The following is a 12,602-nucleotide window of genomic DNA, read 5'->3' on the forward strand; positions in this document are numbered from 1 at the left end:
GAACCAGCCCTCCCCCCTTATATATTAAATTTATCTTCATAAATAGAGCATCTTAATTCCAATGACCACGATAAAAAGGCCAAAGTTTGAGTTCTTTTTTCCTCAAATAGTTACACAAACCCCCAAATATCTACTAAGCTACCCACATGGCCCACTGGAGCCTCATTACGAGAGCTCCGGCTGCCACGATAGTCAAAGGCCAAGGCTCAGACAGACCCAACACCCATCCCTGTTGGACAGCGAGGACTCGGATAGAAAATTCACTTTGCAATAAGGCTCATGACAATTCCTTTCAACAAAAAAGCCCAATTTGATTTTAAACTATTTGATCCCCCCCAAAACTTGTTACCTACACAAGTTTTTAAGGTCACATCTATGACATGAAATGGGCTCACTAGACCAATAGACATGGCCTCAGTGGGCGTGGCAAGGTTGCCCACCCATTCACTGATGTGACACTGTGGTGATCCCCTTCCTCTTGGACAAGTCTCTGAGCCATACTTTCAACCTTAATGTGAGAACCAGTATCAATGGATAATTAACTAAAGGACTAGGCGTCTACATTAAAGTTTATCTTAATGGGTGCAATAAAGCCTACCTTCTAGCCATCCTAGGAAATTTGGGTTTTAATTTTCTAATTTCTCCTCCCCTCTCAAAAACGTATTAATTTGGATCAATCACTTGGGTTAGATGACTGTGACCATAGGAAGAAGCCGGGGCAAACAGATGGACAGCCCGTCAGAGAAACCAAAGGGTGGTGAATGCCGTCCGGGTGGAGCCTTCATAGCTCGTCCCTCGAAGGCGCGGTGTCCAGGGAGGTTGGCGGTGGCAGGGCCTCTGTGTTCTTGGCATTGTGGTGGATGTGGCCTTGCTTCTGGGACTTCCAGGAATGTGTCCTGTCCCAGTCAGTGGCCACTGTCTCATTGTCCCAGATGGTCGAGGTCTCCGTGTCACTCAGGTACCCCGGCTGGCCTGTGTAGTGTGTGGGGTAGATGAGCAAGGGTTCTGCGGAGAAGGCTTTCAAGTCCCTGGATTTGTAATGCTCCTTGTACTCAGCTCTGAAAACAAGAGGGGCACAGGCATGAGGGGGCAGAGCGCTTACAGAACAGGGGGAGAGGGAGAGGGGCCCTGCTTGTTACCTCTTCAATGGTCAGGGACTCATCTGATTATCTTTTAAGTTGTGTCCTTTGTGGAAAACTTTAGTCTATAAATACAATAAAGGTTCTTTAGAAGCTTTCAGATGAGCTAAGCAAATACATAGACAAAGTCAGGATATTTCTGTTGTATTTGGATAGACTGGTTTAAAATGAATTTCAGCTCTTACTCTGAAAGTTAAGAATTAAGCTCTGTGTGGGACCGTAATAATACATAAATGTGATCACTCTGTAGAAAATGCCCTGTTGCTCGATTAATACATTAGCAGCAGGATCTGGACAGCAGCGAAGGAGTGAGTGAACTAGCGTAGGCTTGGAGGCAGGCCAACGTGGCTTTGTATTGCAGATCCCTGTGAGTGTAAAGTGGAGAGATGACTTGACCTCCCTCCCAGGGCTCTGGTGCAGATTATGTGAGGTGACATCTGCTCGGCTCCTACGTCAGTGAGTGCCCCATAGGTGTGCATTTCCTTTCTGTTAAGGGGATGATGGCTGACCTCCCTGTTTCTTCAGGATTCAGAGATAAAGTGAGTCTCTAATACGTTGTGTAAAAGAGGGCAAGGAGATAAAATGAAGATGGAGGTCAGGAACTCTTAACTGCTAAAATGAAGACCATCTCCGTGAGGAGATAACCCAGCAACTGAGAGAAGGAGCTAAGGTTAGAACCTGGTCTCCTGCTCCATTAAGGAATTTAGGAATCATTGACAGAACAGCAAATATGTATAGAGTTTGGCCGAGGCTCTAAAGACACAGAGATGTAAGACTGTGCCTACCTGAGGGGCTCACAGGTTATTGGGGAGACTGACAAGTAAACCATCAATTACCAAACCCTTTGGTAAGGGTTGGTCAGAGCCAACTCCTGGGCTACAGAATCCCTGAGCATCACGCTTCCTTCTCCCATGGATCCACCCCAGAGGCCACCTGCCTTTCCCTGATTCTCTAACACACCTCCATGATCACAGGTAGCACAGTATATCATGATGATGTTCATGGGCCTGTGCTCTCGACTAGGCTGTGAGCCACTGCCTGGCCAACAGGACCCACAACGGACTGAGAAATGAGTTGAAAATTTTGAGATGCTTAGGAAGATGACCTTCACCTTGAGGTGTATGAGTTCATGGAAGTAAGGAGATCAAAGACAAGGAGAGGACAGAGCAGATTATGTCCATTTAAATTACACATTGGATATTAAAGGGAACCCCTATGCAAGACACCATTTCTGCTTCACCTTCCCCATAAGGGGATAATCACTCGAGTCAATCTCCCTAGGTCGTGATTATGGAAAGATCACCTAGGAAAGCAGTGCACCGTTAGAAAGTACCAAGCACTGCCCAGAAACTGAGTAGGCTGGCTCACGAATGCACTGTGCTCACGGGACGGGCAGGGAGTTCAGGGCAACTCACACAGGATGCTTGTTGTACATGATTGGCAGGAACTCGTCCACTGGCAGCATCTTCCCAAAAGGATCAGCTCCAACCAGCTTCTGTGCTCCTTCCAGAGAGAGGGCGTAGCCCAGCGTCCAGTAGGAGTAGTCGGCTTCAACCAGGTTGACCACGTTGGGCACCGCCTTCTCCGGCTCTTTTACTTGCATCCTCTTCCTACCAATATAACTAAAAGGAAGTGGGCAGAGGAGAAAATTCCAATTGGAATGCCAGACATCCATAGGAATGGGACACGGCTTTGTGGACACTTTTGAAAGCTTGCACCCACTGTGTCGTATATTAAATGCATCAGGCCGCATAGCACGTCACATCTGTCACCAACTGTGACTGTCACCTGCCATCAGTGGGGCCATTTCCCTGGCTCCATTTATCAGCATCCCATCTACTCTTGTCTAGGAGACAGTGTTTAAGCCAGAAAGTTAAGATGTAAAGAGATGAAAGGTCTTTTCAGATCATTCCCAAAGGTGGTATGGGATTTCCAGCTGTGTTTACAGGGGTTGGCAGGGGACACAAAAGGCCAGATGTGAGAATCCTGAGTTTGTTATGTTCAAGTCCCCCGAGTTTCAGCCTGCTGTGTTGTCTGCAAGCGCTCCAAATGCTGGTGGTGAACACAGGACAGAACCGGCTGTGGGAAAGAAGCAGTCTGCAGGAGTGGCCCCCGGAAGGCTCTTCCTGGGGAGGATGATGCCAGCGCCTCACACGCCCCTAGCTCTGCCCACACTTCCCCCTGCGTGCTCTGCTCTGAGAAAGGCACCGAAGCAGGTCCTGTTCTCCATGAGCATCTTAGCAGCTGCTGTCTGACCAGGAGCCGTCTCTCAATTACAGTGCTGACTGCTGGGTCTATTTCCCACGGGTCAGTGGAGCCATTGCTAGGCTGCTCTTGAGCTCAGAAGGGTGCCTTTTCTGAGAGAACAAGTATTCCGCCTGGGCCCATAGCTGGCTTTCCCTCCAAGGATGGGAGGGGCGGGGACAGCCTGTCTGAAGCAGGTGCTCCAAAGGGACAGGCTCTGATGGGATGGGATTGCCTGTGACACACAGCTGGGGGGAGAACGCAGGGCTTGGGAACTTTCTGCCTCATGGAGAAAAGAGAAGTGTCATTTGGGTTTAACAAAAAAATGAGAGAGAGAGGGGATGAGGCAGTAGAGAGGGAGGGAGAGAGGAAGGAAGGGAGAGAGGGAGAGGGAGAGAGAGAGAGAGAGAGAGAGAGAGAGAGAGAGAGAGAGAGAGAGAGAACTTAATTCCAAGAGGGGGCAGACAATGAGCATTAACCCATTGTTAACTCATTAATGTCAGTTCAGAGCCACCAGTCCCTTGGTGAGCCTGGTTTTCCTGCAATAGCCTCTGACCCTCCACCAAACCCGGCTGTCAGTATTCTCCCTGCTGCACAGCTTCCTCTCCCAACAGAGATGCCCTCCCCTTGCTCAGTCTCCCACACCCACGGAGGGAACCTGCTCTATGGGAGCCGAGGTCCAATGTGACCCAGGACTCTTGCCCTGGAATAAACCCCCTCCATGGGCCACGTGCTTCGAGGGCGGGGTGTCTGCTGTGCTCCCGAGTGAGTGCTCTGTCTGTAGGCCCCTGATCTGCAGGCTGACCCAGGTCTCAGAAAGAATCTCTCGCAGTTTCTTCCTCACCCTACAGAGTACACACATGCAGAACCAGTGGCTATCCTCTGCTCATTTCTTTGGTTTCTGGTAATGTTTATGGAGAGAAAATCAGTGGAAGCTTGGGGTGTATCTCCTACCAGGGGGAGGTGGGGCTCGCTGCCCCTGGAAAGGACCCAGTGCCTCTCGGAGCTCTCTGATAAGGCTGTCTTGTCACTCACATCAGTTCCCAATCCAGCTGAGCCTGGTCAATGTCATCCATCAGTTTCATCAGCTTCTTCTTAAACTGATGTTCAAAACGCACATCATCCTCAATAACAAGAGTCTTCTCCAGCTCTCGGTCAATTACCTGCGAAGGTCATCAGTGGGAAGACACTCTGAAATGATCAATACTTATTTTTTAAAAATATATATATTTTATTGATTTTTTACAGAGAAGGGAGAGGGATAGAGAGTTAGAAACATCGATGAGAGAGAAACATTGATCAGCTGCCTCCTGCACACCCCCTACTGGGGATGTGCCCGCAACCAAGGTACATGCCCTTGACCCGAATCGAACCTGGGACCCTTCAGTCTGCAGGCCGATGCTCTATCCACTGAGCCAAACCGGTTAGGGCGATACTTATTTTTTTTTATTAGACAAATCAGTATTAAAACGTAAGGAGTTTAGTAGCATATGTAAAAGCTCATAATTGGGTTCTAAGTCAACAGTAGAATGAATCAATAGACTGTGGTATATTTATAACAATAAGAATGTATGATCTACAATCAAATTAAATGTTCTAGATGAATCTCACAAACATAAGGTTGAGAGATGGGACATACCCTATGGTTCCATTCATATATTTTTTTTAAAAAGTACAGAAGAAGACAAAACTACTCTTGCTGTCGTTAAAAGTCAGGACGGTGATTACCGGGGGGACAGTGACTAGAAGGAAATGTAGAGGGGGTGGATCTGTGGGCTGGCAATCTGTTCGGGATCTGGGTGCTGGTTAACGTGGGTGCATTGTTCAGTCCGTGAAATTTCAGTGGGTCGTGTTTTACAATCTACATATTTTTATACATTTCTCTTATGTTTTATTTAAAGTTTAAAGAAAAAAAAAAAGATAGGCCTAGACTGGATCATTCAAAGAGAGAAGGCATTCAAGGGGCTTTTCTTTAGAGCCTTTTCCTTTTCTTGTGAGAACTGAACCTTGATCAAGAACCCCACACTCCAATACCACCCTCATCGTCTCATCTGTAAGATATGGGTTCAAGTCCTAGCTCTGCCACTTCTTGCTTAGACAACATATTTATTTCCTCTTGGATAAAATGGGCCCATCCCTCCTGCCCCACCACATGTGACTTCTGTGGGTCTTCTTATATGAAGTCACTTACAAAATGATGACATGCTAGACACATGCAAGGCGTCCCTACTAAGGATGAGAATGCATCTGTAGGAGTGTGGCCCTAAGAACATGGGCGTCTTCCCCTGTCATTGTCCCAAGGGTCCCAAGGTTACCCCTCCTTGTCTGTGGCTGGCCTTGCGTCAGAGGAAGATACGGAGCAACTGCAACTTTCAAGTGTACTTCCAGAACAGGGAGGGGCTCACCTTACACCTGGCCCTCATTCACCCACCAAGTCCCACTCTCCCTCCTCCTCATTACAAAATGCACATGTACATAAAGCATCATTTACCTCTTTCCAGACAGAGTAGTGGCTAAGGAAGCAGCCGATTTCACCCCTGGTCAGAGGCCTGGAGGAGTAGGGGTCTCGATACCCAGGCAGCATGTCAATGTTCAGGGCCTTCAGCTGGCTGGTGTTGAGTGCCCTGCGTGACAGAGAACACATATGAAAACGAACAAGGAGAGATGTCCCCACCACGGAAGCCAGAAAGAGAGTTCTGTGTGTCCCCCAGAGCCTTCACACACCCTGAGAAAAACATCCCAGGTTTCCCATAACTCCTTAGGAGCTCCCGGGGTCACGTGTCCTGGGGGGTCTTATGAGCTTTGTGGAGAGCAGAGGGTGTCTTGTAGTTGGTGTATCCCTCATAATGCCCAACATAGATAAGTATTATCACTTTTTTGACAACTTCGAAAAGTATTTTCCTCATGAAGGAAAGTGGCAAATAGGAACATTAAGTCCCCTTCCCAGCCCCTCAGGATTCTGCTGTGGGTGTCCTGGCCACACTTCAAGAAACACTGATGGGATTCTCTAAAGGAGTCATAAGAACTCTCACTACAGCTTCTAACCATCCTCCTTAGAGGCATGCAGATAACATTGAAACTGCAGTTTTTGCAAAATCCATGCCTTGAAGGAGGGTGTCAAATAAAAGGTCAAAGCAAAGCAAAGCAAAGCAAAAGAAAATAACAACAGCAATAACAAACCCCCCTGAAGGGAGCTAACATGTAGCCCATGTGACTTGCCTGCCATTCTCGGCAAAGCGATCAGCCCAGACCGACTGAGGCCAGCATCTCATGCAACAGCATCACAGACTATTATGAACTTTTTCCATTCATTTTCATTGGGTCGCCCAAGTTTTTTTTTTTTTTAGTTTTTTTAAAAATATATTTTATTGATTTTTTACAGAGAGGAAGGGAGAGGGATAGAGAGCTAGAAACATCGATGAAAGAGGAACATCGATCAGCTGCCTCCTGCACATCTCCTCCTGGGGATGTGCCCGCAACCCAGGTACATGCCCTCGACCGGAATCGAACCCGGGACCCTTCAGTCCGCAGGCCGACGCTCTATCCACTGAGCCAAACCGGTTTCGGCAGGGTCGCCCAAGTTTACTAGTAGACACTTTGCTCAAAATCAGGCTCTGAATGTAACTCTGAATGCATTCTTTCCAATACACTGCAGGAAGCTGGGAACCATCCCAACCACTGCAAGAACCCCAGAGACGGGAACATCACTTCCGGCATGAGCCTTCAGCGTCATGAAGACCAGAGATGGCTGGACGGTGAGTGGACTGTGGTCCAGATCTACATGGTGAAATTAACTTCTGTGCTACTATGAGTCATAATGTCTCCCCAGGTAGGCTGCACGGGGCTGTTATAAAAATGTGTCTATATTCCGATGACCATAGATTCTCCTCACCCAGAACTACTCCATCAGATAGGACATATCCCCACTCCAACCCCATCTGCAAAGGTTCAAGAGAAACCCAACTCACTTTCCATCCACAGCCTCCACAATCTTGACCTCAATCTCCTGCTCATACAGGGTGCGTAGCATCCGGTCCCGCCGGTCCTTCCTGCGTTTGAGATTTATCATGAAAATCTAACGCAGGGAGAAAAGGAGAAGGAAACACAGATGACTCAAGTCTTCTTTTAGGCTGTTTGAGAATTTAAGTAAATGTAGCATCAACATTTTAAAGTTTCAGTTGGGATAGGGAGTGGAAACTGGAGATTAGTTTATGTTTCATATCAGGTCAAATGACATGAATCCAGATGGACTTACTTTAAAAACTGAGTCAATTGTGGTGACTTAACCCTCCCTGTTTCTCTGATGTTCATTGGTGAACACCTCCACCTTGTTTTTGAGACAGGAAAGTTGAAAAAGTTGCTCTCCGCGAGGCTAATGGTGACTTAAATCTAGGCATAGGCACTAAGGGGCAGGAGGCAGCTTGGCAAGTGGTTAAATTCGTCAGCAGACCTGAGTTCCCATCCTGTTATTTATTAGTGTTTGCCTCAGATCAGTTCCTCTGCCTCAGTTTCCTCATCTGTAAAGCTAGGATAATAATGGTCCTGTCTCATGGGTACTAAGTACCAGCTATTATTATAATGTATATCCTCTGTCTAAATTTAAAGTCAAAGAATAAGAAAAATCTAGTCTTAACACAATCCTTTTATTTCCAAAGGTTCCAAACGTAATGATCAAGGTCTCAATTTTAGTAGCTTCTGTGTCAAAATTCAACTTCCTTGAAGATAAGGGCATTTTTCTGAAGGAGGTAAAGGAAGGAGCCATGGCCTCAGGGGCAGCCCTTTGAGGAAGAGAGAAGGGAGTGATGGAAAGAAAGGCTTAAGTGAAGGCTTAAATGAAACTCTCAATTTCCATGTAGATCTGTGGGAAAAGGTATAGAGAGGACTCCTACTGGTCCCAAAGAAGGTGCACTCAGATCATCCCCTACGAGGGCTGGGTCCACCTGTGCACCCACGTTATCCCTACATTCCTGATGGCTGCACTAGACACATACGTATTACCAGGCCACGACAGGAAGTTACAGATAATGACGCTGTCCTAACTATTCCCATGTTTAAGGGGCCACAGAAGGACCTAAAGCCTCATGAATGCTATTATAGGTAAATTAATATATTAACAAAGTCTCTCCTATGGGCAGTAATAAACCCACTTAGTCCTCAAAGTGAGGGAGACTTCAGCTGCCAGCAAGAAATGATTGACACATAGCATGGAAAAGGAGAAACCTACAGGAGTCGGATGATGCTGGCTACCTCTTTAACCATCGAGGTGATATTTCATGTTACAGGGTCCAGACACTTGTTTGTAAAAAGAGGGAGTTGAACAAACTCATCTCTCAGTACAGAGGAAAACGTCTATGATCCACGCTTTATAACGGGTTGCTTTATGCTATGTCCGGAATAAAGAAGTAACTATAACCAGCCTGCAGTTCAGACTAGATTGGGTAAAACTTTGGTTCATATGGTCATTCTGAGTGTGTTTATCGATGTTAGATGATTTATTGGGATAAAAAGCTACACTAACTAAAACTGCAACTCTTCCTTACAAAATATTCTCATTTCCATCCATGTATAAAGCTCTGGGCAAAGAAAGTGAGGGCAGGGGGCAAGATGACCTCTTTAAAAAATCATCCACTTGATTTAGGGCGAAGTGTGTCAGGCACGTCATGATTTCATCACCTCCTTTGTTTACCTAACTAGGTAATTATTTAAAAAAAACACAATTTCTATAGTGACCATTTGCCTTGTGACTGGTGATTTTACAACTTGATGGGTGGTGTTCTTTCATATTTCATTTTCTTCCTGGGTAGTAGACTCATACTGTGATGGGCCATATTCCACACCTTCATTTTACAGATATGGGAAGGGCATTGCTTGTGGCACACAAGGAGCTACCTGGGGTCACTCCAGGAGAGCAAACCACAAAACAAAAACTGAACAGAAACACAACAAAAAAGTCCCCTCACACCAAAGACCTCTGGCCTGGGATGACTTCAGGAAATAACAAGCCTGTCCCAGTTCCTACCAGGACAAGTGCAATAAAAACTGCAGCCACGAAGGAAAAACACAGACAGCTCGCTCATACTTAGTGCACGGTAAACAGAGAAAGAGCCACACGGCCAAATGCAACCCAGACACCACCACCGAGGTCGGAGAGTCCTGGGAGGGGTTGGAAAGGCCCAGAAAATCTTTTTTTCCACCATCCTAGTCAGGACAGAGAGAAGATTACCCTGGGCCCAGGAGAGTGGAGTCCCTGAGGCTGTGTCACTTCCTGGAGGGGGCCCTTTTCAGAAGGCAACTACGAGTGACCCAGTCGTCACACCCACATCCAAATGCAAGACCAGAGCTAGAAGATCCTGTTCCTGTCCCGTGTATTTGCTTCTGTTTGATCCTTAAGGGAATGTGTTTATAGAAGGAAGATGACATACGTGAAGACACAGGCTCTTTTACCTGGAGAGCCAGGAGCTCCAGGGGAGGAAAGCTACAGTGACACACGGGAGCCCGTTCAATGCACGGTGCAGACCAACATTCTCTGCAGCCTGATGGTTTTTAAAGCCATTTATACTTCAAGACCTCTCTCCCATGCTTCCAATCATCTCTCCTCATTCAGCCCTCTGTGGAAATTGCTCAGTAGTGCTCTTTCCCACTTGATAAGTCATGAAAGACTTCTTCCCATCCCAGAAGTTCATCCCCAAGTCAATTTTATAGACAGAAGCCCATTTCCCAGTGCCAGCAGCTCTTTACATGGCTGTACTTAGGGAACATGCATTGTATGATACCAGGTGATAAATAAGGACTTTCCTTTCAATGGAACAGCCGCAATGGGCACAGAGCACAAAGCTTGGCCTATAACCTATCCAGATTCGGTGAGAAAGCACCCGGTGTGTGGATTCCTGACTCGCCTCTAGACCACCAAGTTCCTCAATACAGGACATGAGGAACCATGAAGGAGTCAGTGACTTGGTCCTGCCAAGTATCATATATGTTGGGCATATTACCAAGAGAGGCACCTCTTTATATTTCTGCTTCATTCTTTATGCAATTGAAACTTACTGACAAACATGGTCCTCAGCGAGCTATTATGAAATTCTTGCCTGGGGAAAGGCAGAATTTTAGAACAGTTTCTTCGTTCTCTTTTTTCTTTGTCCTCTCAACCCTACCCTCCAACCTTTTTCCTTGGAAGAACAGCGGAGAGAACTTAAAGTTCAGAGTGGTCCAGCACAGTTTCTACTCAAGTTCAAGTTCTCTAATCCCAAAAACACATATCCTCTTTACCTTACCCTTGAGTCTTGATAAAAAGGTTGATAAACTGTGGCAATATTTTAGAAAAAAAACATCAAATTCACTTTCACCACGCAACAGTAGTTTCTTTCCGACTGAATGATTAATTCACTTTTACCATGATGCTCCTTTTTTAAGATAAGAAAACTGAGGCACAACAAAAAGTGAGTAATTTTTCCCAAGACCTCAGTTTCTTTTCAGTAGCCAAGCCCATCGTGTTGGCTCCCAGACCTATGCTCAGGCCTGTGCATCGATATAAACATACAAGCATGTTAAACCCTTGCACACACATGCACACACACATAGACACCTTTCCTACCTCATCAAATCCCATCTTGTCTGGGTATTTAGGGACAACTGAGACAAACTGGGAGGGTTCCATTGGAGGACGGTCAACTGGAAGACACAAGAAACACGCAGAGGGCTTTGTTAGTACAGGTCAGAGAACAGAAATGCATCCACACGCCTGATCTCTAGGAACACAACCTGCGTGTCCAGGGCAGGGACAAGCACTCAACACCTCTCCAGGACTGAGTGGCTACACAAGAACCCTGCCAGCCAGGAGCCTGGCTTTGAGAGCACTTGTTTATATGCTGATTGCAGTATTCGCTCCATTTCCCATAAGAATTATTGTCAGATGCCCTGCCAGTGTGGCACAGTGGTTGAGTGTTGACCTATGAACCAGGAGGTCATGGTTCAATTCCCGATCAGGGGACATACTGAGTTGTGGGCTCGATCCCCAGTAGGGGGCATGCAAGAGGCAGCTGATCAATGATTCTCTCTCATCATTGATGTTTCTATCTCTCTCTCTCTCCCTCTGCCTTCCTTTCTGAAATCAGTAAAAAAAATATATTTTTAAAAAAAGACTTATTGTCAGAGCATTTAGGGCAACGGATGAGGGTGAGGGCTCTGTAGTCAGATGACCTGGGTCCAGAGTTAGGTTTGTGAAAGTCTGGAACAGTTAGGTGACTTCTCTTAGCCCCTTTCTTTGTGTGTAAAATCAAGATAATGAATGTGTATCTTTTAGGATGTTATAAAATTTAAATGTTACCGGCATGCCAGGCAGGCACAGTAAATTAACATAATAAATACTCAATAACTCTTAGCCCAGGATAACTTACTGTGGCCAATGATGAAAGGGCTCATAAATAGGCCAGACCCTCTCGGAATAATGCTTTTCCTATACAGTTAAAATGGTCAAAGCCTAGGACTATTTTTATCCCAGTCAGGCAGGGTTAGCTACAGGTACACAAAAGGTCCTTTATTTCAATACAAGCTCAGCTCCGAGGGCCAGCCCACGTCCCAGAACCTGGAACAGGGCTAACGAGGAAGTTTCCAGATGGAAGGAACATCATATCTTAACTCACAAAAGTTTTAATTATTTGAAACTAAAAAAACAAACAAAACAACTATCTTTACAAGCAATGTATGTTAAAGATGGATAGCCATGTTGTTGAAAAACCTGAGAGAGTCTTGAAGACTTTTGGTATTGCACAAATTCAAAGCACTCATTTGGTTTTTCTTAAAGAGATAACACAGAATTTAAAGTGAAAGCTGGTACATGGGTTGTTTGAAGACCTATGGGTGATGGTCCTTAATGGATGGTTCAGCAGCATCCATTCTCCTCCGTTCCAGGGACGTGAGAGAAAAACAGTTCCTCACCCTTGAAGTTAGTCAGGACCATGTGAATTCCCATTGCTCCACTCTCCAAACCCCTCCCTCCCACCCCCCAACCCAGCCCCCCACAGTGATATGGAGAAGCCACTCATTTTGGAGCATCCCACAGTGATGTACCCCACCTTATGGAGGGCGAACCGCCCAGGGGAAGACATCAGAACGAAAGCAGGACTTTGTAACAGGCCAGGCAATAGACCATTGGCTGGGTTAAAGCTGGAGGGAGATCTGGGGCACCGGTTGGATATTACCAGCCATAACTTTGCCCTC

General features: G+C 46.2%; 1 protein-coding gene across 1 annotated transcript in view; it reads right to left on the reverse strand.

The window, feature by feature from the left end:
- Positions 1-715: 715 nt before the first annotated feature.
- The window catches only part of COLGALT2 (collagen beta(1-O)galactosyltransferase 2), a 72,073-nt gene continuing 60,186 nt past the window's right edge, over positions 716-12,602 (reverse strand). The window contains exons 7-12 of the mRNA XM_006089855.3: positions 10,978-11,054; positions 7,352-7,458; positions 5,875-6,007; positions 4,419-4,546; positions 2,555-2,761; positions 716-1,058 (exon numbers count right to left, since the gene is read on the reverse strand). Of these exons, the coding sequence (XP_006089917.1) occupies positions 782-1,058; positions 2,555-2,761; positions 4,419-4,546; positions 5,875-6,007; positions 7,352-7,458; positions 10,978-11,054 (929 nt within the window). The 3' untranslated portion in view covers positions 716-781. The remainder of the gene's footprint in view (positions 1,059-2,554; positions 2,762-4,418; positions 4,547-5,874; positions 6,008-7,351; positions 7,459-10,977; positions 11,055-12,602) is intronic.

Source organism: Myotis lucifugus, unplaced genomic scaffold (assembly GCF_000147115.1).
Source record: "Myotis lucifugus unplaced genomic scaffold, Myoluc2.0 scaffold_65, whole genome shotgun sequence".
In the NCBI taxonomy this organism is placed as follows: Eukaryota; Metazoa; Chordata; class Mammalia; order Chiroptera; family Vespertilionidae; genus Myotis; species Myotis lucifugus.